A 27,698-nucleotide genomic window follows, 5' to 3' on the forward strand; every position below is an offset into this window, starting at 1 on the left:
ATTCTTATGGCCAGGAGTAAAAGTAAAAATACCAGACAGGCCCATTGATTTTTTGGTGACTACTTGTAACTTCCAGTGGTGTTTACATTAGGGCCCAAATGCTTTTCTTCCAAGCATAATTACTACTGCTGTGAATAATCCCATGACAGATGAAATATAACACACACATTTACAATCAGTGGGACAACGGTAATTAGCACTATGGTTGATAGCACAGGTTTTCAGGATGGAATCGAGCCCTCCTTCTCTGAGGGGTTTACAAGATAAGATAGTCCCTGTTTATTGTTTACGCAGGCAGTATTTTACAGATAGGTCAGGATACTTTCCACATTCCAAGCACCTTGATTTTCACTTTGAAAATGAGATGTTTTGAAAGGGTTAGATGCATCTGAATTGCTGCTGGATCCTGCATAAAGATAGGGTTGGAGCCAGGAGAATTAATATATGAACAACTTTCAAATGAAATTGCTTGGAATCGTGTTTCCTCTTTAAACCAGATTTGCATTCAAATCTAAAAGTTCAAACCACGACACTGTCAAGCTGAAATAGGGATGAGTTTGTTTAACAACATGTATCATACATACATTGGAATACGAGCAAAGATAATGAATAGTTCAGAACATCTACCTGTATGTCAATTTCCCTCTCTGAGAGAAATTATGAAGAGGGAGGAAAACCACCTACAAAAGCACTTGTCACCCATCTACTATTATCAGATCAAATGGAAGTGCTGAAAGAATGCTTGCATAAAATTGCAGCTAATGTACAATTTTCAGTCATCTTTTTTTTAATATTGTATCATTAAAGCCATGAAAGGGGATATATTTTTGTTAGGGGCCTCAGTTAAAAACTACGACAAAAAAAACACATATCAGAAAAGGTTCCCTTTAAATCATTTTATTTTTTTATGTTTTTCATTCTTATCCTTAACTATATACAGTATATAGAAATGAAAATAAGCTTTGAATGTACATGCTCCATTGTGCATCTAATTAATTGATGAGCACTTCCTCATGTGAGTAGTTCCACTGAAATCAGTGAGATTACTTTCAGGATTAAATGGTCAGTGACTTGAGTGAGGGTTGTGTAACTGAGCCCTAAATTAACGTTAATAGGTCCTGATTCTAACACTCTTACCGTGTGGTGAATAGTACCTTGCTCTGCAATGATTCCCATTGATCCCAAGTATGGTACTCATGGTACCATACTACTACTCATCATGAATAATGGTGGCAGAATCTGGTTGTGACAGGTTGGATCACCGAAACTCCCTTGGGGCTGCCACTTGATGTGCCAAGACTACTTCTTCCCCTGCTTTCCCTGCCAACTTGGGACTCTAGCAACCTGTCTTGCTGAGCCAAACACACCAGTCTGCTCCAACACAGACCCAGGGTCTGAACCACGTGCCCCAAAGCTGCAGACTTAATTGAAAGCAGTTTAAGAAGTGTTCCTGTCTTTAACACTCAGATGCTCAATTCCCAATGGGGTCCAAACCCCAAATAAATCCGTTTTACCCTGAATAAAGCTTATACAGGGTAAACTCATAAATTGTTCGCCCTCTATAACACTGAGAGAGAGATATGCACAGCTGTTTGCCCTCCCCCTCAGGTATTAATAAATACTCTGGGCTAATGAATAAGTAAAAAGTGATTTTTTAAAATACAGAAAGTAGGATTTAAGTGGTTCCAAGTAGTAACAGACAGAACAAAGTGAATTACCAAGCAAAATAAAATAAAACATGCAAGTCTAAGTCTAGTACAGTAATAAAACTGAATACAGATAAAATCTCACCCTCAGAGATGTTTCAATAAGTTTCTTTCACAGACTTGATGCCTTCCTAGTCTGGGCACAGTCCTTTCTCCTGATACAGCCCTTGTTCCAGCTCAGGTGGCAGCTAGGGGAATTCTCATGATGGCCTGTCATAAATATAAAGGGAAGGGTAAACCCCTTTGAAATCCCTCCTGGCCAGGGGAAAGCTCCTCTCACCTGTAAAGGGTTAAGAAGCTAAAGGTAACCTCGCTGGCACCTGACCAAAATGACCAATGAGGAGACAAGATACTTTCAAAAGCTGGGAGGAGGGAGAGAAACAAAGGGTCTGTGTGTCTGTCTATATTCTGTCTTTGCCGGGGATAGACCAGGAATGGAGTCTTAGAACTTTTAGTAAGTAATCTAGCCAGGTACGTGTTAGATTATGATTTCTTTAAATGGCTGAGAAAAGAACTGTGCTGAATAGAATAACTATTTCTGTCTGTATATCTTTTTTGTAACTTAAGGTTTTGCCTAGAGGGGTTCTCTATGTTTTTGAATCTAATTACCCTGTAAGATATCTACCATCCTGATTTTACAGGGGGGGGATTTCTTTATTTCTATTTACTTCTATTTTTATTAAAAGTCTTCTTGTAAGAAACTGAATGCTTTTTCATTGTTCTCAGATCCAAGGGTTTGGGTCTGTGGTCACCTATGCAAATTGGTGAGGCTTTTTATCCAACATTTCCCAGGAAAGGGGGGGTGCAAGTGTTGGGAGGATTGTTCATTGTTCTTAAGATCCAAGGGTCTGGGTCTGTAGTCACCTAGGCAAATTGGTGAGGCTTTTTACCAAACCTTGTCCAGGAAGTGGGGTGCAAGGTTTTGGGAAGTATTTTGGGGGGAAAGACGCGTCCAAACAGCTCTTCCCCAGTAACCAGTATTAGTTTGGTGGTGGTAGCGGCCAATCCAAGGACAAAGGGTGGAATATTTTGTACCTTGGGGAAGTTTTGACCTAAGCTGGTAAAGATAAGCTTAGGAGGTTTTTCATGCAGGTCCCCACATCTGTACCCTAGAGTTCAGAGTGGGGGAGGAACCTTGTCATGGCCGTCCCCCTTTGTTCTGTTCCACCCCCTTATATGGCTTTGGCACAAGGCGGGAATCTTTTGTCTCTCTGGGTCTAAATGAAAAAGCGCCAGGTTTAAGATGGATTTCAGTACCAGGTGACATGGTCACATTTCCTGTGAGACTCCAAGCCTTCATTCCTCCCAGCCTCCTTCATTCCTCCCAGCCAGAAAGGCCTGCCTGCAAACAGAGCCATCCACAGTCAATTGTCCTGGCTGATGGGAGCCATCAAGATTCCAAACACCCTTAATGGCCCCAGGGCATATTGTAATTATGCAGAGTTATATTTCATATTTCTAGTTTCAGATACAAGAGTGATACATTTATACAAATAGGATGACCACACTAGTAGATTATAAGCTTTGTAATGATACCTTACAAGAGACCTTTTGCGTGAAGCATATTCCAGTTACATTATATTTATACTCATTAGCATATTTTCATAAAATCATATAGAGTGCAACGTCACACTGGTCTTCAGGAGTTTTTTTTGGAGGGGACTGAAAAAGATCTTATGGCCAGATTGTGGAATCTATACTCAGGTTGGTGAACTCTCACTTATGTGAGTAGTTCCATTAATTTCAGTGAGATTACTCATTTGGATACATGTTCATCAGTGCAAGGGTTCTGCAATCTGGCCCTTATTGTTAAATGTATAATCATTCATATCTACATCTACAGTGACCCTGAGTAGCATATTTTCCTGTAGTCCCATTTTCATCAGCACAACTGCGTAGGGAGTTATGTATACCATCATTAGGGTGGCAGAATCAGACCCTACATTTTATTCTCAAATGAGTTCCAGTAAAGGGGCAATAAAAAATAGGCAATCTGAATGTTCCAGCTAGCCTCTTACATCGGTTCAATCAGGCAGGAAATGAAATATGATTGACCAACTTTCATGGAGAGTTTTCTAATGATGAACAATAGTGATTTGAATTAGTCAGGTTAACCAGCAGCTGTGTAGTTGGTCGATTTCCATACAACCAATATGGGGGATGGAAAGTATACAAGTGTTCATAATATATATGAGTGTAGTAGAAAAAGAGAGAGAGAACTATAATATTTCTAGCATTTGATTAATTAATTTGGCAAAAAAACAAACTGTTCAGCAGTTATGTCTGAAACATGTTTTCATCTGAAAAGAACATCTGCTGTATTTTTCTCTTCTTTCTTTTTATGGGGAATCCAAACTTCTTCCCTCATTTTATGCACAAATACTTTTCAGGCCACATGGACATTGTTTGGCTAATTTAGTCTTTTGTACTACAGTAATGCTGCCAGTACATTAAGCAAAGAGCATGGTCAGATCGCATCTGTAAAATGGAATGGCTCCATTGAAGTCAATGGAACTACACCACTTGATGCACTATCAGAGATCTGGCCTCATAGTGTCTTGTAGATATGGGGAGAAAGACTTTTAAATATTATAATCTAACTATTCAGAAATATGCCCTTACTCACATGACTAGTCCTAACTCAAGTAGGTAGACCTGTAATTTCAATGTGTCCACTTGGATGGGTCAGAAGTATTCACATCAGTGGGAGCTATAAGACTGGGGCCTTATTATGTAGCAATGCCAGGCACAGAGTGGTGTTCTGCATAATTTTTTTCAGAGAGAGGTTAGTCAATCACCTTCATCAAGCAGCTGGCTATAAGTCAAAAGTATATTATTGTATATCATTGAAATTCCAAATAGTACTGCTTAAATATTTGTTAACAACTTGCAGTGATGAGATATGAAATGTGATTTTTTTTCAGAATTAAAACAATTATCTTAAGTAGTAACAATATTAATAAAACCACAAAATCAAATGAGAGCCTTGAAAGAGACCAGTTTGACTGAGATTTTGGGTCAGTCTATGACCAGGCTTTCATTCTACTTTACTACTGTTCAGAAGGTCACCTCAGTTAAAAGAGTACAAACATATTTGTAGAAGTGAAAATCCATTTGAGATGTTGTTCCAGGTCTGTGTATTATTCACTTTTTCATAATGTGGGCTGATACATAATGTTCCCTGAAATAAAATAATTCACTCAACACTGATGAAATATGGGTTATCTAAAATGTTTAGGTCCAGTTACTGCTGCCCTGTGTCATGCTGAGCAGTTCTTACTCAAGTAATTCCATGGGAAATACTCATATAAGTAAGTACCAAGCAGGCAATATAACCATTACAAATTGGATTTTTCATCATACATTTTAAATATTTAAACTTCAGCAACAAAATATTATGTTTCTATTTGGCAGTATCTAAGAACTAGGATTTAGTTTGATTCAAATATTAGAAAATGTCATTGTTAGTTATCTGAATGCAGAGTGACCTCTAGTGGCAGCTTTCCTATATCACATCAAAGTACGTTTAAATCACCACGGATTGTACATATTGCAACTTAACATGATATAGGTGATTCAGACAGTGGTTTTACACTACACTGACCTATTACCTATTTTATCCAGCAGTACTAAAAAATATACCTCAAATCAGAGATAAAGAATTCAAAAGTAGAAGAATTAACACAACATTTAACATTAATTAAAGTCAACAATTTACCTTTTTATTTATTGTGCAGTGTTGGCATTATTTAAACTTGTACCATATTTGCTCGTAGGAGCACATACAAATGTATATTGACCCTCTACAAAGTTCTGTAACATTTGAATCTTCTGTTTTCTGAGGTATGACCTTGAAGGCCACCTGACTAATGCAACGTTTCCAACGGGTGAGGTCAGCAGTTTCCACAGTGATGTTGAAAAACTAACAAGAGTAGAACTTGAATCGTCAAACAGAGAAAATGTTATCACAGCTACAAACTTCTCAGCTACCTCTACTATATACACTTTAAAACAAGGTAATTAAAGCACCTCTGTTTCTTTTGCCATAATTATTAAATTTGAAACTATAGCTGTTTGCATTTTTATCAGTTTGCCAAAAAAATCACCTTACTTTATCTGATTGTTTCTTCCCAACTTCAGCACAAATTTCTAGTTCCTGTTTTATTATACTACCAAAGTAACTACTAGAAATGGACTATTGGTGGGTGCACTTCCAACTATGAGTGTATTCAGAGGTCAGTTGGAACACTGTTCTTTTAAACCTCTGCTACCTCTAGACTTTATGAGTAACACCGTTTAATATCTCAATATCAAAGTGGTAAGAATTGTCTTTAATGCAGTTAGTTTTGTCATTCTAAGGAATACCACGCAAAAGATTGACTTGCCATATTGACACTGTGATATGGAAATGCCATCAGTGGCTGATATGGGGAATTCATCCCTGGCAATGCCACCTTCTAGCAGTAGTTCTTATAGGAATAACAACAAAACATGACCCATATCAGCTGCTGAGTGCATGAAGGTCGGTCATGAATACCAAGATTCTGAGTAGAAACCTGTAGTTACCATGGGAGTTCCCTGGGAGCGCTAATCTAGTGAGATATCATCCCTTCTGATAGGGGTCACTCTCTTGCTGAATGACAGGTTTCAGAGTAACAGCCGTGTTAGTCTGTATTCGCAAAAAGAAAAGGAGTACTTGTGGCACCTTAGAGACTAACCAATTTATTTGAGCATGAGCTTTCGTGAGCTACAGCTCACTTCATCGGATGCATACCGTGGAAACTGCAGAAGACATTATATACACACACAGAGACCATGAAACAATACCTCCTCCCGCCCCACTGTCCTGCTGGTAATAGCTTATCTAAAGTGATCATCAAGTTGGGCCATTTCCAGCACAAATCCAGGTTTTCTCACCCTCCGCCCCCTCCCCCCCCAAACTCACTCTCCTGCTGGTAATAGCCCATCCAAAGTGACCACTCTCTTCACAATGTGTATGATAATCAAGGTGGTCCATTTCCTGCACAAATCCAGGTTCTCTCACCCCCTCACCCCCCTCCAAAAACCACACACACAAACTCACTCTCCTGCTGGTAATAGCTTATCCAAAGTGACCACTCTCCCTACAATGTGCATGATAATCAAGGTGGGCCATTTCCAGCACAAATCCAGGTTTTCTCACCCCCCCACCCCCATACACACACAAACTCACTCTCCTGCTGGTAATAGCTCATCCAAAGTGACCACTCTCCCTACAATGTGCATGGTAATCAAGGTGGGCCATTTCCAGCACAAATCCAGGCTTTCTCACCCACCCACCCCCCCCGGAAACACACACACGCACACAAACTCACTCTCCTGCTGGCAACAGCTCATCCAAACTGACCACTCTCCAAGTTTAAATCCAAGTTTAACCAGAACATCTTCGGGGGGGGGGGGGGGGGTAGGAAAAAACAAGGGGAAATAGGCGACCTTGCATAATGACTTAGCCACTCCCAGTCTCTATTTAAGCCTAAATTAATAGTATCCAATTTGCAAATGAATTCCAATTCAGCAGTTTCTTGCTGGAGTCTGGATTTGAAGTTTTTTTGTTGTAAGATAGCGACCTTCATGTCTGTGATTGCGTGACCAGAGAGATTGAAGTGTTCTCCAACTGGTTTATGAATGTTATAATTCTTGACATCTGATTTGTGTCCATTTATTCTTTTACGTAGAGACTGTCCAGTTTGACCAATGTAAATGGCAGAGGGGCATTGCTGGCACATGATGGCATATATCACATTGGAAGATGTGCAGGTGAACGAGCCTCTGATAGTGTAGCTGATGTTATTAGGCCCTGTGATGGTGTCCCCTGAATAGATATGTGGGCACAGTTGGCAACGGGCTTTGTTGCAAGGATAGGTTCCTGGGTTAGTGGTTCTGTTGTGTAGTATGTGGTTGTTGGTGAGTATTTGCTTCAGGTTGCGGGGCTGTCTGTAGACAAGGACTACAGGTCCTTGTAGGTCTCCCAAGATTTGTGAGAGTGTTGGGTCATCCTTCAGGATAGGTTGTAGATCCTTAATAAAGCGTTGGAGGGGTTTTAGTTGGGGGCTGAAGGTGACGGCTAGTGGCGTTCTGCTATTTTCTTTGTTAGGCCTGTCCTGTAGTAGGTGACTTCTGGGAACTCTTCTGGCTCTATCAATTTGTTTCTTCACTTCCGCAGGTGGGTATTGTAGTTGTAAGAAAGCTTGACAGAGATCTTGTAGGTGTTTGTCTCTGTCTGAGGGGTTGGAGCAAATGCGGTTGTATCGCAGAGCTTGGCTGTAGACAATGGATCGTGTGGTGTGGTCAGGGTGAAAGCTGGAGGCATGTAGGTAGGAATAGCAGTCAGTAGGTTTCCGGTATAGGGTGGTGGTTATGTGACCATTGTTTATTAGCACTGTAGTGTCCAGGAAGTGGATCTCTTGTGTGGACTGGACCAGGCTGAGGTTGATGGTGGGATGGAAATTGTTGAAATCATGGTGGAATTCCTCAAGGGCTTCTTTTCCATGGGTCCAGATGACGAAGATGTCATCAATATAGCGCAAGTAGAGTAGGGGCTTTAGGGGACGAGAGCTGAGGAAGCGTTGTTCTAAATCAGCCATAAAAATGTTGGCATACTGTGGGGCCATGTGGGTACCCATAGCAGTGCCGCTGATCTGAAGGTATACATTGTCCCCAAATGTAAAATAGTTATGGGTAAGGACAAAGTCACAAAGTTCAGGCACCAGGTTAGCCGTGACATTATCGGGGATAATGTTCTTGACGGCTTGTAGTCCATCTTTGTGTGGAATGTTGGTGTAGAGGGCTTCTACATCCATAGTGGCCAGGATGGTGTTATCAGGAAGATCACCGATGGATTGAAGTTTCCTCAGGAAGTCAGTGGTGTCTCGAAGGTAGCTGGGAGTGCTGGTAGCGTAGGGCCTGAGGAGGGAGTCTACATAGCCGGACAATCCTGCTGTCAGGGTGCCAATGCCTGAGATGATGGGGTGCCCAGGATTTCCAGGTTTATGGATCTTGTGTAGTAGATAGAATATCCCAGGTCAGGGTTCCAGGGGTGTGTCTGTGCGGATTTGATCTTGTGCTTTTTCAGGAAGTTTCTTGAGCAAATGCTGTAGTTGCTTTTGGTAACCCTCAGTGGGATCATAGGGTAATGGCTTGTAGAAAGTGGTGTTGGAGAGCTGCCGAGCAGCCTCTTGTTCATATTCCGACCTATTCAGGAAATGGCCCACCTTGATTATCACACACATTGTGAAGAGAGTGGTCACTTTGGATGGGCTATTACCAGCAGGAGAGTGAGTTTGGTGGGGGGGGGGGGCGGAGGGTGAGAAAACCTGGATTTGTGCTGGAAATGGCCCAACTTGATGATCACTTTAGATAAGCTATTATCAGCAGGACAGTGGGGCGGGAGGAGGTATTGTTTCATGGTCTCTGTGTGTGTATATAATGTCTTCTGCAGTTTCCACGGTATGCATCCGATGAAGTGAGCTGTAGCTCACGAAAGCTCATGCTCAAATAAATTGGTTAGTCTCTAAGATGGCACAAGTACTCCTTTTCTCTTGCTGAAATATGACTAAATGCCCTGCCTCAGATTCCTGAGGTCATTTAACAAAATCTCTTCTAAAATGTTCAGTCTACTAATAGTTTTTCTTCCTCCTTGAATTTTTTTGTTGGTGGTGAGAGGTTTTTTTATAGAAGGTGGGAGGTGATTGAGCTAGCAAGCAAAAAATAGAAGTGTTAGCCACCATAGTCCGAGTGGTGGGCAAAGCTAACCACCTGACTACAATCCCATCCCAGACCCTAGGTCCATAGTCAGGTGGCTAGCTACTGCCTCTGCTCAAGCGATTGCAGCTACACTCTATTTTTAGTGCACAAGCTCAATAAAAGCTAGTGTATGTATGTCTCATCGAGCTGGAAATTACACCTTCCAGCTCCAGGGTAGATGTACCCTGAGAGGTGCAGCACAGAATTCACAGCCTGGGGAAGGAAGACTTAAGGTGCCTTTAAACCACCTGAGCACTGTTCCAATCCAGGGCTGCTCCGAGGCCTTCAGCGTAATTTAGACTATACTTGAAGCCTATCTAAGCTTATGGCAGCTTCAAGTGGGTGCCCTATGGGCTGCAGCACTGCCTAGATTCTTCACAGCATTTCATGTTCTGGTATCACCACTGACATATTCCCTCCTGCTGCCAGCTGCACCCCTGACATGCTCCCTATGCCAGGGCTTGTGGAGGGGGTCCTCAGAAGGCAGCCTTATCACTGATTTCCACAGCATCTGTGCCAGGGAAATCCTCCCACAACCAGAAATAGGGCTTTGGCTTAAAAAGAACAGAGTTGGGGGAGAGGTTCTTATCCTAGACAGTTGAAGAAATAACTGTCAGACTCAACCTCAATTCTTCGTTAAGTTCATTTAAGGGTTATATAAGCTTTACTATATAAGTGGCATATTGATCCCAACGGACTAATCATCAGCATACTGTCAAATTGGCAAAAAGCCAACGTGATGAATTCACTTTTTTAAAAGCCTATGATCTGAAGGCAGATGCCCTTTATTCAGGATGTCTCCAATATGAAAATAATAAGGCCTAAATCTACTGAAAATTTGTTTACATGTCTGAAGACCTGCAGCCTCCAGGTTACAAACGTATACAGAAGTTGGTATATATACAGCTGCCTATAAACCATGGACAAACATACCTTTGCACATCTAACATTTGTTTCATGAAGCTGGAGAACTGAACTTTCCCCATTTTCTTGTTTTATTGACAGACAACACGCAGAATATCTATCGGGTCAGCCCAGATGGTTCGCTGAGGGTTACCTTTGCCAGCGGAATGGAGATCACTCTAAACACAGAGCCCCACATTCTTGCAGGCGTTGTTAACCCCACTTTGGGAAAGTGCAATATCTCATTACCTGGAGAGCATAATTCAAACCTCATAGAATGGAGGCAAAGGAAGGAGCAGACCAAAGGCAATATCTCAGCATTTGAGAGAAGGTTACGGGTAAGGATTCCTCTTTTGTAAAGTGCAGCATTTCTTTTGAAGACCACTGAATTCAGTCATGTTGAAATTTATTTCTTTATAAAAATCGTAAGGAAGATTATATTTTAGAGTTAGTCCTTAGCCACAGATTTCACATGCAAATGGTTTCTCCAAAGTTCACGGGGATTCTGATCCATTGTTGTTTGATTTTAGTTGTTAAACTTGACCTCCCAATATAATTGCTTTTTTTTTTATTTTTTAACAAGGGCTAAATTGTGATTTGTGACAAAAGCCCAGGGTGAGGGGCAACATGTAGTTACTCTGCCCCAGTAGCAGATTGTGAGTTTTTGCGTCCTGACTTCCCTTCTTATTCTGGGTGGAGGTAATCTCTGCCAGCTGCCCAGTGCTGTACCTGGGGCAGATTACTTCTGCTGGGGGGCTGCTGAACTGCACTTGCCAGTACATCTGGCAGAAGGGGAAGATTAGGGCAAATCAAAGCTACGCCTCCATGGTGCTGTTCTCTCTCTTTCCTTATGGTACCCATGACACAACTTGCATCTGTCATTCCCCTGTATGAGTGCATTAGCCAGGTCACAATCTGGTCCCTAATAAACAATCATTTTTAACATTGCATCCTTGGTTTGTATTTTCCTTCCTGAGAATTCACAGATTATAATGACAGATGGTCACATTCAGCGTTTGATTAACAGTAAGACCCAAAGCAACTGTTAACTTCTTTAAAAAAAAAAAGTGCTTTAAGAAATCAGTTATATTTTTTTTGACACAACACTGCTTGAAACACCTGTAAAATGAGTGGGAATATTTAATATTCAAAGTAATGATTAGCAACAATGGGGTGCATACATATGTATTATCTTACCTTATGCCAAATTAAATGGTGAATGTATGCAATCAAATATTTCAAGGATGCATCTTGGTTGTCAGTCCTACATGATTTTTTTCTCAGCAAAATGTGTGAAGTTATTCAGTTTAATCCCCATTTTTAAACTTGGATAATGTATGCACACGTTCACTTCTTTAAGTATTTAATTGTTGTTATATTATTACTGCTTGTTATTTGTATGACTGTAGCATCTAGGATCCGTAGCCATGGACCATTAGGCTTAGGGCTGTACAAATACAGAACAAAAAGACAATGAATCTATTAGTGAATCATGAACCCAACCAGTGATCAGAGTGTGGTTATCATGACATAGCACCCGTCTGTTATTAAACAAACTGTCAGACCGAATGCCTTTCAGACCACTGGATCATAATTTCCTCACAAATATCTTGCATATGGGACAAAGCCTCATTTGGTTTCCCTTGCATTTCCTCAGATTGTCCAGGTCACCTCTTCTTTGTCACAGTTTGAATCCTCATTTTCGTTATGATCGGGAAAGTGGTTGACCAGTTCTCTAATGTACTCTATTGGCAAATGTGCATGTTGTAGGAATGAATGGGTGGTTCAAACGGCCTTCAAGGTGCAATTCAACAGTTGGTTCATTTCTGTGTAAGTCTTTCAGACTGTGCTTAAATAACTGCAAAACACATATTTAAGTGCATTGAATCATAAAAGTGATCAATGTAAAAGGTGCATCTGATTATGTATTCTGCCTCATGTTGTGATATGTTCAAGTGCTTCATTCTGCCCAATATTTTTCTGATATTCCCCTTAAATTTTCCATTGGCTAATTTCATTCCATGTTCTTTTAACTCATTTTCATCTGCACCTTTGTTTTCCTCAAGAGCACATGCCAAAAAAGGAGAAGGTTCACAAGTGGGTTGGGCCTAGAGGAGTGAAATATGCTTAAGAAGTGAAATATGTCCATTTATTGAAAAATTATAAACAAACTAAAGCACCCGTAGATCAAGTGCTGAGTTGAAACTGCATGAAATTGCTAGTCCATTTGTTGTTCCGTTCAGTAAGAGAATCTACAGTGTATTACTCACTTGACATACTGTCATGGAAGCTCCACCCCTCCAAAAAAATCCAGCCACATCACAATAGTATCATCTTGTATCGTCATTATGGTAAATTAAAAAGAGCTTGATTGTACTTTTGAGATCTGCACACCACAGAGACCATCTACACATGGATCCCCTCTCTGGCTCAGAAAGGCATCTCAGCTGCCTATATGGAAGAGTCTTCTTCTCCCCTAGACACCATCGATAGCTACACGAAGATGGAGGGCAAACAATGGCATGCTGGGATTGGACTGGATGAGATAAAGACAGGATTTGGCAAAGAATATTATTCTACCTATATTATTTCTTCATATCCATGTCCACCCCCATTCCCGCTCCACAATGGAATTCCCCTTTGAGGGATGGTTCTTTGGGAAGCCCAGGTTAGAGGTGTTCCTGCTCTATTGGAACACCACTGCCATAGAGCAAAGCCAGAGATGCGGTTAAGGCGCAGATCTCAAGGTGTCAGCAGGATTTGTGGGCCCAACCTGTGGGGGACCACATTCCTCCACTCTTGCCAGAATGCTAGTCTTTTAATGTATTTGTATTCTTTTTCTGATTCTGAAAATGTAAGTGCTGGATTGAAAACTCTTATGAGATTCTGTCTCTAACCACACCTCTTTGCAATCAGGGGAGAAATCTCGTGAGGATATTCCCAGGGAAGGGGGCAATTTGAACTTAATTACACTAGATTAAATGATCATTTTAAATACAAATGGGAGAAGTGTATTTTTGCTCTGTCTTCTAAAGTGTAAGGTAAAAATCATTTTTCCCCTTTAAAGTTGAATCCTTTTGTGCCAAGTTCATCTGAGATTTTGTATCTTGAACAAGGGAGCTCACATGGTCACTGAGCATAGGTACCAGTACATTTTGGGTCTTGGGTTAGGATTTTTGGTTGGTTATTTTCCTCTCTCCCACCTTTTATAAACAAAAAATACTAAAGCTATGAGAGTGGCTAGCAATGAGTCACTTCTTGTGAGCATCCTGGAAGAGGTGAGCTTTCTGGAGTGACTTGAATGAGGAGCGTGTGATGGCTTGGTGGGCAAGAGAAGGCATTCCATGCTTGTGAATAGGATCAGGGATACTTCTAAGAGAAAGGACAAACTGAGTATCTAAGCTGGTATTGTTGATAAAGTGGGCATAGGGTCACAAGTCAAATATATAGCATAGCGGGCTTGTGTCGGGCTTTGACACTGAAGACAAAAGTTTTAATTTAGTTGTGATAGAGAAGGAGGAGTCAGGGAGATGTAGGGAATTGTGAGGAACAATGCAGTTAGACACAGAGTCAGAGTATCAGTGCAGATTAGGTTTTCACAGAGAGAGCTGCATCCTGCAAGGTAACTAGGCCCTTTGAAAAGGAAAAGCAGTATAGCATCAACAACAAAAATCAAATAAAAAGCATGAGGCCAATAGACTACATAAATTAAAGGTATTTAGGGCTTATTATTGACAAATCTTTGAAAACTATTATGTGGGTACAATTACAAAAAAGTTATGTCAATTGAGGGCTGGAATACAAATCAAAACAAGTGGCACTTCGGCCTTAGTTCATATTGGGTCACATTTTGAAAATAAAGTTACTAAGCACTTGGTAATATGGGGATAGGCACCGTATAAAGCCCTACAATAGCTAGATCATGCCTTGGAAAGCCAGTGATGTGGGAATATGATGCTGGATTTTGAGAATATGTGTAAGAGGAGGCCCCAGGGCTTAGGCTGATTCTCACTGGAGATGAATAGACTTGCGGGAGTCCTCAAAATTCAATAAAAAAGCAGGTGGCACAATCCAAAAGTTTTGAGAATGAAGGGCAGAATTCAGGTCAAATTATTTCACTTAAAATTTAGCACTGATGTGGTTAAAGTAGCCAAGTAATTCAGTCCATTGAAGCAACCAATACAAATGCGTTTGAGTGATAGGGAAATAAATTTAAAAGCAGACAACTAGGGAGTAGGATAAAAAGAGGCCAGGTTATAAAAGTAGAAGACTTCTTCCTCTCTAGGACTTTCTAATGCTCTTAATTCCCAGTCCCCATTAATAGGCAGCACAAAAGCATGCGACCCCCACCCCCAGAGGATTGTTAATTCATCCTTGGAGGAGAGACAGCTTACCCATGCTAGTAGCAGGCCTTGAAGAAAGGTATAAAAGTTATGTTTTTTAAAAGTAGCAAGACTGCATGGTAAGAATTCTTCTTCCCAGAAATGGAACCGAGAAGAGGATCCAGCACAGTGGTTCTCAAACTTTTGTACTGGTGACCCCTTTCACATAGCAAGCCCCTGAGTGCAACCCCCCTTATAAATTAAAAACACTTTAAAATATATTTAACACCATTATAAATGCTGGAGGCAAAGCGGGGTTTGGGGTGGAGGCTGACAGCTCGCAACCCCCTGTGTAATAACCCTGCGACCCCCTCAGGGGTCCCAACCCCTGATCTATCACATTAGTAAATAGAATGCTGTAGTAGGGGCCAAACAGGCTCCGAAAATCCAATCAGGTGGATAACTCTGAAATTAAACATAACTTTTTAAAGTGTAGAATGCTCTGACCTAGTGCCTTCACCAAATGTGCAAAACAGTCCGTATGCGTATGTACAGTCTTTATATTAATAGTAAATCTACATACAAACAGGCATTTTAACATGAATTTTAATCTAGCAAGCCTTCTTTTTTTAATCAATTGAACTTCTGTTTTAATTGACTTCTGAAAATGAAGCAAAGGCTGCTGTTAAAACCAATGAGCATGATGCATAGTAATATATCAATTAGAATTCGGTGCTGCTTACTCCTTTCTTTTGCATAACTTAGGGAACTCAGAACTGAATACAATCCATTTTTTACAAGTGACTGTCTACAAAATTGAGAATTAGATGCCTGGCTAGTCCCACTTATTTGCACTTAAAAAAAAAAAAACGACCTTGCTGTGTAAAACTCAAGTCAGAAGTTTTGAGGATACGGGCTTGAACAGATATGTTTGTTATGCTGGTTAACAAATATTTTTTCCATAATATTATCAGTCCTCTAACTAGTTACTTTACAGTTATTGGGTGAGTTCCTCAGGTGGTGTTAATTAGTTTGGCTTCACTGAACATACAAGAATGTACACAAACCTGCAGACTAGTTTATATGTTTTTGGTACACGTTAGGTCTGAGAATTGAAGTCAGTGGAACTACACCAATTTGCATCCTCTGAGGATCTGGTTCTTTGATAGCCAGTTCCTCCTTATTGGCATGGGAAAATCACAATGTAGGCAAAGTTTGTAAGCGCACATTTGACTTGTGCTGGATATTGGAATATCCTAATTCACTTTCCTCACATTAGCTCATTACTCAGTTGTGCAGAGACTTCAGAAACCATCTTTAAGCAAAACCACTGAGATTTCAAATCAAGATTTTTGTGTTGGCTTAGAAATGAGGGTTCCCTTCTAAAGGCAATCCCTTCTAAAAATCCAGTTCTGCCTTGCACTTCTGAAAAGTGAATTATAAAATAAAAAACAAAAACAGAAATAACACACTGAATTTTACAAAACCAGCAAGATGTGAATATGCCTCATCCCTTTCTGGTCTGTTTTTGATTCTTATTCATTGAGTCATGTCTGCATTTAGATTGCCCTACAATCATAATATTAATAATAAGGAGAACATTAAATTTACACATAGATGGTAAAAGAATATTAGTCAAGATTTATCCTCTACTTTCTTTTCAATGTGTTTTATTACCAATCCTGGTTTCAGAGAAAGTAAATTTACTAAGAAATATCCGTCACACAAATATACCAACAAATGTAGTTGAACTGAAAATCACTTTTTACTTAGGCTCTTTAGCTATCATTAGAACATAAAATGTAATAGTTACAGCCATCTACTGAAGTATGTAGGTATTTTACAACTGTAGTAAAGGAACACTATTAAATTTAGAGATGTGTATATATATAAAACCACAGGAAAGATAGTTAAAGAATCAACACCTGCTTCTTCTAGGTTTTCAAACAATTTGTATCTAAAGACAGAAAAGATGTTCCTTTTAATCACTCACACTATGTGTGAACCACAGCGTGGGCTAGTACTATTTAACATTTATTTTAGAGCTGTACCCACAGGCCACAATTAGGACCAGGGCTCCGTTGTGCTGGGCATTGTATAAACACACAATGTGACAGCATCCCTGCTGTGAGAAGTTATATCACAATTTATTGTTCAAAATAAATTAATGCAAGCATTGAGCACTGGTAGTTTGAAGAAACAAGTCAATAAACAATCTATTTTATGGTTCCCTAGATGATAGTTGATAATTGCACATCTCTAATTAAAACTGAGCATAATGATAATTATGATTGTCTTTGGTGACTGAAAAATTTAAGGAGATATGTGAGGGAAGATGCATTTCATTGTCAGAGATCTGGGTTCAAATTTTCATTTGGACCTCACAGGATTGGAATTGCCTTCTTAATTTAACCTATTTGTCCACAAATTTTGACACAACATAGTATGATTAGTCTATTCTCTGCTCAGAAGACACTTGAAGCTGGAGTAACAGGAGTGTTGCAGGACATGGATATCGTGCATCAAGACAGCTGGTGTACAGAAGAATGCTGGCACTGTTAATTGCTATTGTCGACTGCTGTGAACTCTAATGAGGAGCAGACTATGCAACCATAATCTGCCCTCCTCATCCAATATGTGATGTTGTGGTAATTGGGTCTACAAATTTACCATCATTGGTAAAAAGAGAGTGTAGGTTCATACAATGCCACAAGAACCTAGAACAAAACTGTTGATGGGAAAAGGTAGAAAAGGGAGATAAAAGGCCTCCTGATATAATGCAAGCATTATGTTAAGATCATTCTTGGTAAACAAGAAAAGAATGGAACCAAAATTGGTGTGTCAAAAACTAGGCCTAATTTTTGGACAAAATAATGAGAGGATGGGCTAGTCCACCCTTCACTCCCCCTTGCGGTTCTTAAAGAAAGAGACTTTGGGGCAGGGGGAATGGCTATTGGAGTGAGCTTCACCATCATGGCTTCCACCACTACCATCTCCTGGGATCCAGGTCCTTCATCATCCAAATCCTGAAAGATGTGCTGACCAAACTGGGCCAGAAAGAGGGAGCCAGATGACATCACCACCTCTGCCAATTTTGGCTAAATCTCGAACTCCACCTGGGATGTAAGACCTTGTCTCCTCCCTCCATGTGCCCTTTTCCTTCCCTACCTTAGTTTCTTCTCTTTTCTATCTCTCTCTCTCCTTTTTCCTTATGTCTAATAAGAGTCTGGGTTAGCTGACCATGACCGTACTTTTGAAACACTGCTGTAAGTCTGTGACCAGAAAGAGGTAACTAAAAGCAATGCCCTAAACAGCCCGATGCTGGGACAATTTTGCAAGGTCTTGAAGTGGCTGATAAGGCCATGTTTGGTGCCTGTGTTTTTCCGACTGCAAGTGAAAGTCAACACCAGAGACAGAAGCTGCTTTTTCTTTATTTGCTGTTCTTTTCTCTCCCCTTCTGTGTGGGTTTGTCTTGTTTTGTCTTCTTGGGAAATGGGATCTGACTTTAACAACAACAGCAATAACAACCTCTCCCGCCCATTGCAGCTAATAATGTCTTTTTTCCACAAAAGGAACAGTTATTACCGTCTTGAAATACCATTTAAGAGACTGTCAGGCAAGTGGGTTTTTCCTTCTAAAACTCTCTCGAGCTAAAGGGAACAAAGGATGTGGTTAAAATGAAAACCTTATTCAATACTTTACATTTTAAATGATTTAACTGTTTTCCTTCTTTTTCTGTACCTTTAAGAAAAGGTTCAAAGGAATTTTAATGGTGTATTTGTCATGGCATTAAGCCAGCTAAGGTATACCAAGCTATACAGAGGTATACCAAACCCTGAACCTTGTCTAACATTGTTTAATGATGGACAGCAACTGGATTATGTTAACATTTTTTACTTTTTAGGCCTATATATTCCATCTAACAGTGCCCACTGCAACTTTATGCAGTGAGTCCTTGCCTTGCTGACTGGAAGAAAAAGGGTTGTTGCTCCTTTAAGGGCTCCCCCTGCAACTGCTAGCAAATGTGGCGGAAGGGGGAAAGTTCACCAGTATGAAATGGGAAGAAGCAGGAAACAGCTGGACAGGAGAGGGGGTGCCAGGGAGGGGTGTCACTGCCCCAGCAGCTGACCAGAAGGATGCGGGGTATTAATATCCCATGCAGTCCTGGAGAATGGGCTGGCAAACTCTGACCGTCCCACTGATAGAATCTGAAAAAGCACCAGGTTCCTTCATGATCCACTGTGGTTATTACACTCGTTTCCACTTTTCCCTATGGGGCTGGGAAGGATTTTTTCCCTCAACGCCAGACTGGCTGAGATGGGCTGGGATTTTTCACCTTCCCCCCAGCAGGTTTGGAACCCCTGCTGGGGCAGGGGATTTAGGTTATAATGTCACATCTTAGTTCGTAAAACGTGTGGTAGATGGCCAGTGCAGGTACTCAGTATGAAAGGGATATTGTTATTGGATAAAATGGATTGGAAAAGGATGTAAAAGAAAGCATCCCTTAAGGGTGCTGAGCAAGGGTGGTTTGGAGCTCCTATGTCTGGTACAAAGGGGAGCCTTTTCTAGCCCCCTTAATCCTTTTACGGGGGAGGATGGTTCAGTCCCAGAAACAGGATGGCTGGGGTCAGGTTGGGGATTACATGGAAATGATTAAAAAAAGCATGATGACCTGCACTATATAATTTAATGCTGTGTACCCCCAGATATTTTAAGTGAATAAAATTGCAGCCTAATTAAACCCCATCCATTGCCTCCAGTCTTTCTTCCGGTGTGGCCGGACAATGGAACTATTTGATTCTTCTGGATCGATTGCCACTATCGGTCAGTTTCTTCTGCCTTCACTCCCTCATGGTCCGCTTCCCTGATCCCATGTGACGAAGTTTATGGACGTGAGTGGAGTGTGTGTGTCTGCTAACATATCTGTTCCATTTTTGGTACTACTTTCATGTGTACCTTAATATCGACAGCCACAGAATAGTAACTATGCTATCAATATTAATGGAGATTAGGAAAAGCAGAATGTCTGTGTTAATATATAGAGCCGGCTCAGCTTCACATCTTTCCTTGCATGGAGTCAGGAAGTCAACACACAGGAAGAAGAAAGATGAAGAAAGGAGGACGACTTGGGACAAGATAAGAACAGAGATGAAAGGAAATTTTAGCGTGTTAGAATTGGAGGTTTTGCATAAAGCAAATCCTAATGTGTTGAAATGTGAAACATGATAGGTGTAAGAGATTTAGTTGTGTCAAGGGAAGCTAATAGTACGTGCTAATTCTAAATTCCAAAGCAATTGCTAATAACCTCACAAAAGTTCTCCTGGGAAGATTTTCTGTTTGTATACATTTCATTTAGTGTATCAGCTGTTGCAGTTGCCCTGGGTAACATCAGTCTGTCACAACCAGAGAGGCTGTTCAGCTGTAGCATGCTTGGGTCTTTCCTTGCAGGTGGCAGATTGCTTATTACAAGGCAAGCCATATTGCAGTACACCTATGGAAATGCTTTGGTGGGGACAAGCTGATGTTACATAAAGCCACTGCTATTTCAACAAAGAATCAGTAAGACTAACTGTGAACAATACAGCCCTGAACATTGTGACTAGCATACACTTTAAACTGAAAGGTCTCACTCTCTTCACTTTCTGGATTCACTTTCCTTAAAACCTTGTAAGTAAAATAACATTTTAAATGCAATTTTATAAATACAGGGAGGGGGCAAATGCAAATATCTCCCTCCTTGTGTAAATCAGAGTCCCAAAATTGGGGAGCAAAATTCACGTTTTACTTTTAGGTAAGTTTCATATTCCAACTATTTGTAACGGGCTGAAACTTTGGATTTTCTCATCCTTAATAATTACTATATTTGATCATTTAGTTGTCATAGAAATGCTGCAATTGTATATAGACACATTATTCTTACATATTTATCTTTAGGCCCACAACAGAAACCTGTTATCCATTGATTTTGACCACGTAACCAGAACAGGAAAGATCTATGATGACCATCGAAAATTCACTCTTCGGATTCTGTATGACCAGACGGGACGTCCAATTCTGTGGTCACCCATCAGCAAATATAATGAAGTCAACATCACTTACTCACATTCAGGATTAGTGACCTACATTCAGAGAGGAACATGGACTGAGAAAATGGAGTATGATCCAAGTGGAAAGATAGTTTCCAGAACATGGGCAGATGGTAAAATATGGAGCTACACATACTTAGAAAAGGTAAATCAATTGAAAAATGGATTATTATATTGAAGGCAGGAAATTTATCTCAATATAGAGACTAAATTGTAAATACATTCACTGTCATGGTAAGCCTCCAGTAAAAGTAACTAAGAACCCTTTTTAACTGTAAATGGGAACAATTATGTATTTAGATAAAATGTCTTTGGACTGTCATCACTTAGAAAACTGTCGTTGGGCATGTATTAAAATTAAATTTGGTGGAATGTTTTCCCTTTGTTTCATTTTGACAAGTTTATTCACTTTTTTGAAAGAGACTTTCCCAAAGGAAAAATTTATGCAGAACTATAAAATTGAGTGGTAACACGTTTATGCTAGAATAAGTGGCATGTGGAATTAAACTAGTTTTGATTTTTGTTTCAGTTCATAGAATTATCAGGTTTGGAAGAGACCTCAGAAGGTCATCTAGTCCAACCTCTTGCTCAAAACAGGACCAAACCTCAACTAAATCCCTGTTGAGGTTACAGGGACAAACCATCCCGATGTGTCGAAAGAATAGTAAATATGGCAGGCGACCAGCTTGGCTTAATGGTGAAATCCTAGCAGATCTTAAGCATAAAAAAGAAGCTTACAAGAAGTGGAAGGTTGGACATATGACCAGGGAAGAGTATAAAAATATTGCTCAGGCATGTAGGAATGAAATTAGGAAGGCCAAATCGCACCTGGAGCTACAGCTAGCGAGAGATGTTAAGAGTAACAAGAAGGGTTTCTTCAGGTATGTTGGCAACAAGAAGAAAGCCAAGGAAAGTGTGGGCCCCTTAATGAATGAGGGAGGCAACCTAGTGACAGAGGATGTGGAAAAAGCTAATGTACTCAATGCTTTTTTTGCCTCTGTCTTCACGAACAAGGTCAGCTCCCAGACTACTGCGCTGGGCATCACAACATGGGGGATAGATGGCCAGCCCTCTGTGGAGAAAGAGGTGGTTAGGGACTATTTAGAAAAGCTGGACATGCACAAGTCCATGGGGCCGGACAAGTTGCATCCGAGAGTGCTAAAGGAACTGGCGGCTGTGATTGCAGAGCCATTGGCCATTATCTTTGAAACCTCGTGGTGAACGGGAGAAGTCCCGGATGACTGGAAAAAGGCTAATGTAGTGCCAATCTTTAAAAAAGGGAAGAAGGAGGATCCTGGGAACTACAGGCCAGTCAGCCTCACTTCAGTCCCCGGAAAAATCATGGAGCAGGTCCTCAAAGAATCAATCCTGAAGCACTTACATGAGAGGAAAGTGATCAGGAACAGTCAGCATGGATTCACCAAGGGAAGGTCATGCCTGACTAATCTAATTGCCTTCTATGATGAGATTACTGGTTCTGTGGATGAAGGGAAAGCAGTGGATGTATTGTATCTTGACTTTAGCAAAGCTTTTGACACGGTCTCCCACAGTATTCTTGTCAGCAAGTTAAAGAAGTATGGGCTGGATGATTGCACTATAAGGTGGGTAGAAAGTTGGCTAGATTGTCGGGCTCAACGGGTAGTGATCAATGGCTCCATGTCTAGTTGGCAGCCGGTGTCAAGTGGAGTGCCCCACGGGTCGGTCCTGGGGCCAGTTTTGTTCAATATCTTCATAAATGATCTGGAGGATGGTGTGGATTGCACTCTCAGCAAATTTGCGGATGATACTAAACTGGGAGGAGTGGTAGATACGCTGGAGGGGAGGGATAGGATACAGAGGGACCTAGACAAATTGGAGGATTGGGCCAAAAGAAATCTGATGAGATTCAATAAGGATAAGTGCAGGGTCCTGCACTTAGGACGGAAGAACCCAATGCACAGCTACAGAGTAGGGACCGAATGGCTAGGCAGCAGTTCTGCGGAAAAGGACCTAGGGGTGACAGTGGACGAGAAGCTGGATATGAGTCCGCAGTGTGCCCTTGTTGCCAAGAAGGCCAATGGCATTTTGGGATGTATAAGTAGGGGCATAGCGAGCAGATCGAGGGACGTGATCGTCCCCCTCTATTCGACATTGGTGAGGCCTCATCTGGAGTACTGTGTCCAGTTTTGGGCCCCACACTACAAGAAGGATGTGGATAAATTGGAAAGAGTCCAGCGAAGGGCAACAAAAATGATTAGGGGTCTGGAACACATGACTTATGAGGAGAGGCTGAGGGAACTGGGATTGTTTAGTCTGCAGAAGAGAAGAATGAGGGGGGATTTGATAGCTGTTTTCAACTACCTGAGAGGTGGTTCCAGAGAGGATGGTTCTAGACTATTCTCAGTGGTGGAAGAGGACAGGACAAGGAGTAATGGTCTCAAGTTGCAGTGGGGGAGGTTTAGGTTGGATATTAGGAAAAACTTTTTCACTAGGAGGGTGGTGAAACACTGGAATGCGTTGCCTAGGGAGGTGGTGGAATCTCCTTCCTTAGAAGTTTTTAAGGTCAGGCTTGACAAAGCCCTGGCTGGGATGATTTAATTGGGGATGGGTCCTGCTTTTGAGCAGGGGGTTGGACAAGATGACCTCCTGAGGTCTCTTCCAACCCTGATATTCTATGATTCTATGAAATCATCCCAGCCAGGGCTTTGTCAAGCCTGACCTTAAAAACCGCTAAGAAAGGAGATTCCACCACCTCCTTAGGTAACCCATTCCAGTGCTTCACCACTCTCCTAGTCAAAAAGTTTTTTCCTAATATACAACCTAAACCTCCTCCACTGCAACTTGAGACCATTACTCCTTGTTCTGTCATCTGCTACCACCGAGAACAGTCTAGATCCATCCTCTTTGGAACCCCCTTTCAGGTAGTTGAAAGCAACTATCAAATCCCCCCTCATTCTTCTCTTCTGCAGACTAAATAATACCAATTCCCTCAGCCTCTCCTCATAAATCATGTGCTCAATCACCCTAATCCTTTTTGTTGCCCTCCGCTGGACTTTTTGCAAGTTTTACACATCCTTCTTGTTGTGTGGGGCCCAAAACTGGACACAGTACTCCAGATGAAGCCTCACCAATGTCGAATAGAGGGGAATGATCACGTCCCTCGATCTGCTGGCAATGCCCCTACTTCTACATCCCAAAATGCCATTGGCCTTCTTGGCAACAAGGGCACACTGTTGACTCATATCCAGCTTCTCATCCACTGTAACCCCTAGGTCCTTTTCTGCAGAACTGCTGCCTAGCCATTCGGTCCCTAGTCTGTAGCAGTGCCTGGGATTCTTCCGTCCTAAGTGCAGGACTCTGCACTTGTCCTTGTTGAACCTCATCAGATTTCATTTGGCCCAATCCTCTAATTTGTCTAGGTCCCTCTGTATCCTATCCCTACCCTCCAGCGTATCTCCACTCCTCCCAGTTTAGTGTCATCTGCAAACTTGCTGAGGGTGCAATCCACGCCATCCTCCAGATCATTAATGAAGATATTGGACAAAACCAGCCCCAGGACCGATCTTTGGGGCACTCCACTTGATACTGGCTGCCAACTAGAGCTGAAGCCATTGATCATTACCCGTTGAGCCCGATGATCTATCCAGCTTTCTATCCACCTTATAATCCATTCCTCCAGCCCATACTTCTTTAACTTGCTGGCAAGAATACTGTGGGAGACAGTGTCAAAAGCTTTGCTAAAGTCAAGGAATAACACGTCCACTGCTTTCCCCTAATCCACAGAGTCAGTTATCTCATCATAAAAGGCAATTAGTTAGTCAGGCATGACTTGCCCTTGGTGAATCCATGCTGACTGTTCCTGATCACTTTCCTCTCCTCAAAGTGCTTCAGAATTGATTCCTTGAGGACCTGCTCCATGATTTTTCCACGGACTGTGGTGAGGCTTACCGGCCTGTAGGTCCCCGGATCCTCAGCTAATGTGCTTCATTAGAATAATATATTTAAAAATATATAAGTGATTTTCAAGTGTAAAGGAAGATAAGGTTCGGATTGCATTAAAAATGGGAAGGAAAGTTGCAGGCCTCTAAGGTCATTGATTCATATCTGCCAAGATCAGCAGTGGGCAAAGGTCATTGGCATCTGAGAGTTGTTAATGACTTATATAAAATGTGTTGATGGGCTCAGTCCAGTTCCAAGTGGACAGGGGTCCACAAAACCCACCCTCACTTTTGACATGTGTTGTCATTCTGTGTTGAGATGTGTTGAGAAGTCAAATACTTAAAGGATATTGAAACTGAATTATCCTCTGATTTACAGAGGTGGCCCTTCTAGGTCAGGATTATGGAACAGTGTAAAAAAGCTTATAGTACCACTGCCTATATTGTATCCTGTGCATAAAGATATTGGTTTCCAAGGAGCACTGTATTGCTTTTGGAATACAGTGGAATACAGCTTTTGACACGGTCTCCCACAGTATTCTTGTCAGCAAGTTAAGGAAGTATGGGCTGGAAGAATGCACTATAAGGTGGGTAGAAAGCTGGCTAGATTGTCGGGCTCAACGGGTAGTGATCAATGGCTCCATGTCTAGTTGGCAGCCGGTATCAAGTGGAGTGCCCCAAGGGTCAGTCCTGGGGCCGGTTTTGTTCAATATCTTCATTAATGATCTGGAGGATGGTGTGGATTGCACTCTCAGCAAATTTGCGGATGATACTAAACTGGGAGGAGTGGTAGATACGCTGGAGGGGAGGGATAGGATACAGAAGGACCTAGACAAATTGGAGGATTGGGCCAAAAGAAATCTGATGAGGTTCAATAAGGATAAGTGCAGGGTCCTGCACTTAGGACGGAAGAACCCAATGCACAGCTACAGAGTAGGGACCGAATGGCTAGGCAGCAGTTCTGCGGAAAAGGACCTAGGGGTGACAGTGGACGAGAAGCTGGATATGAGTCAGCAGTGGGCCCTTGTTGCCAAGAAGGCCAATGGCATTTTGGGATGTATAAGTAGGGGCATAGCGAGCAGATCGAGGGACGTGATCGTTCCCCTCTATTCGACATTGGTGAGGCCTCATCTGGAGTACTGTGTCCAGTTTTGGGCCCCACACTACAGGAAGGATGTGGATAGATTGGAGAGAGTCCAGCGAAGGGCAACAAAAATGATTAGGGGTCTGGAACACATGACTTATGAGGAGAGGCTGAGGGAGCTGGGATTGTTTAGCCTGCAGAAGAGAAGAATGAAGGGGGATTTGATAGCTGCTTTCAACTACCTGAAAGGGGGTTCCAAAGAGGATGGCTCTAGACTGTTCTCAATGGTAGCAGATGACAGTATGAGGAGTAATGGTCTCAAGCTGCAGTGGGGGAGGTTTAGATTGGATATTAGGAAAAACTTTTTCACTAAGAGGGTGGTGAAACACTGGAATGCGTTACCTAGGGAGGTGGTAGAATCTCCTTCCTTAGAGGTTTTTAAGGTCAGGCTTGACAAAGCCCTGGCTGGGATGATTTAACTGGGAATTGGTCCTGCTTCGAGCAGGGGGTTGGACTAGATGACCTTCTGGGGTCCCTTCCAACCCTTATATTCTATGATTCGATGATTCTATTCACTTTTTTGAAAAAAAATGAAAGGAGATGGAAACAATTATTCCACTTTGGTAAAGGCTTCATGACAGAGTTTCCTCAACAACCATTATCTGCAATTCTCTTTAGAGATACAGGTCACATAACAAGGGTACCAAAGTTGCATACTCCAAGGTGGAGCATCATATTTTCTGTGTGCCATTTCTTCAAGAGCATTTCAGTACACACTGGAAGTGTATCTCCAAACAGCGTCCTCTACAACTAAAAAAAGATAGTGGCAACCATTGAAAATATCCAAGATACCATGAGTTTCCAAACATTTTCTAAGCTGTTAACCACAGGAATCTGGAGAAATGACTCTAGCAAGACAAGCAATAAAGCTGATAGGTGATATTATATGCTCGGAAATCCAATTATTTTATTTATTTTTATTTATACATTTTAAAGTTGTAAATGTGTACTTTTAAGATATCCTCTGCTGTACATATTTTAAGGTATTTATGTCTGATCCTCCAAAAATTTGGAATCTAACCCAGAGAGAATCCTCATATAGCTTGGAAACCACATAAAAATATGAGTCCTCCCTTATCTGGACACATTGTGGCAGCTCCATTTGTTAATAAGATTGACAAACCATAAAGGTTTCTGAAGTTTGGTTCAGATGAATTTGTCAGGAACTCCTTTGTCTGCATATTGAGCTGAAACTCAGAAGTAAACAGGTTTTCGGTACTGCTTGGTTTCATATTCAGGCAGTGCCATGAGAATAGCTTGTGAAGGTACCATATTTTTTCTTTGGCCCTGAAATTGTAAAAGGGCTTGTGTATTTTAACTTTTCCAAGCCAGTTTGTCTTTTCCTACTCTGTGTTGAGTTCACAAACATAGATGTATAAGCTAAAGTGCTGCAGTTTTTACACATATGGCCAAATCCTGGTCCCCCAGAAATAAATGGCAAAACTTCCACTGGCTCAAGTGGAACCAGGATTTGGTCTATACTGTAATTCCCATGGGAGTTAATGAGACAAGGGAAGTGAGATATCTTTTTTTGGACGAACTTCTGTATAAGCTCAAGAGCTTGTGTCTCTCACCAACAGAAGTTGGTCCAATAAAAGATACTATCTCACTCACCTTGTCTCTCTCATATCCTGGGACCAACACTGCTACGATAACGCTGCATATAACTATGGGAGTTAATGAAAGTCAAACATGATGGACTTGATCCTCCATACATACAATTGACATTGTCACCAATGAGAGTTCCAAACACAAATTGCAAATTCAGGGTTGGTCTGACAAAGCCCTGTACATCAATTGAAAGGCTTGTGGGGTCGCACTGAGAAATAATTGTTTAT

General features: G+C 41.3%; 1 protein-coding gene across 15 annotated transcripts in view; it reads left to right on the forward strand.

Annotated features, from left to right (window-relative positions):
- Positions 1-27,698, forward strand: part of TENM1 (teneurin transmembrane protein 1) — a 1,415,133-nt gene that overhangs the window by 1,373,532 nt on the left and 13,903 nt on the right. For all 15 annotated transcript variants that reach the window (XM_075132522.1, XM_075132521.1, XM_048862940.2 and 12 more), the window contains 3 exons: positions 5,550-5,722; positions 10,494-10,729; positions 20,648-20,944. In XM_075132522.1, coding sequence (XP_074988623.1) covers positions 5,550-5,722; positions 10,494-10,729; positions 20,648-20,944 — 706 coding nt within the window. The remainder of the gene's footprint in view (positions 1-5,549; positions 5,723-10,493; positions 10,730-20,647; positions 20,945-27,698) is intronic.

The sequence above is a fragment of the Caretta caretta genome, chromosome 9 (genome assembly GCF_965140235.1).
Source record: "Caretta caretta isolate rCarCar2 chromosome 9, rCarCar1.hap1, whole genome shotgun sequence".
NCBI lineage: Eukaryota > Metazoa > Chordata > Testudines > Cheloniidae > Caretta > Caretta caretta.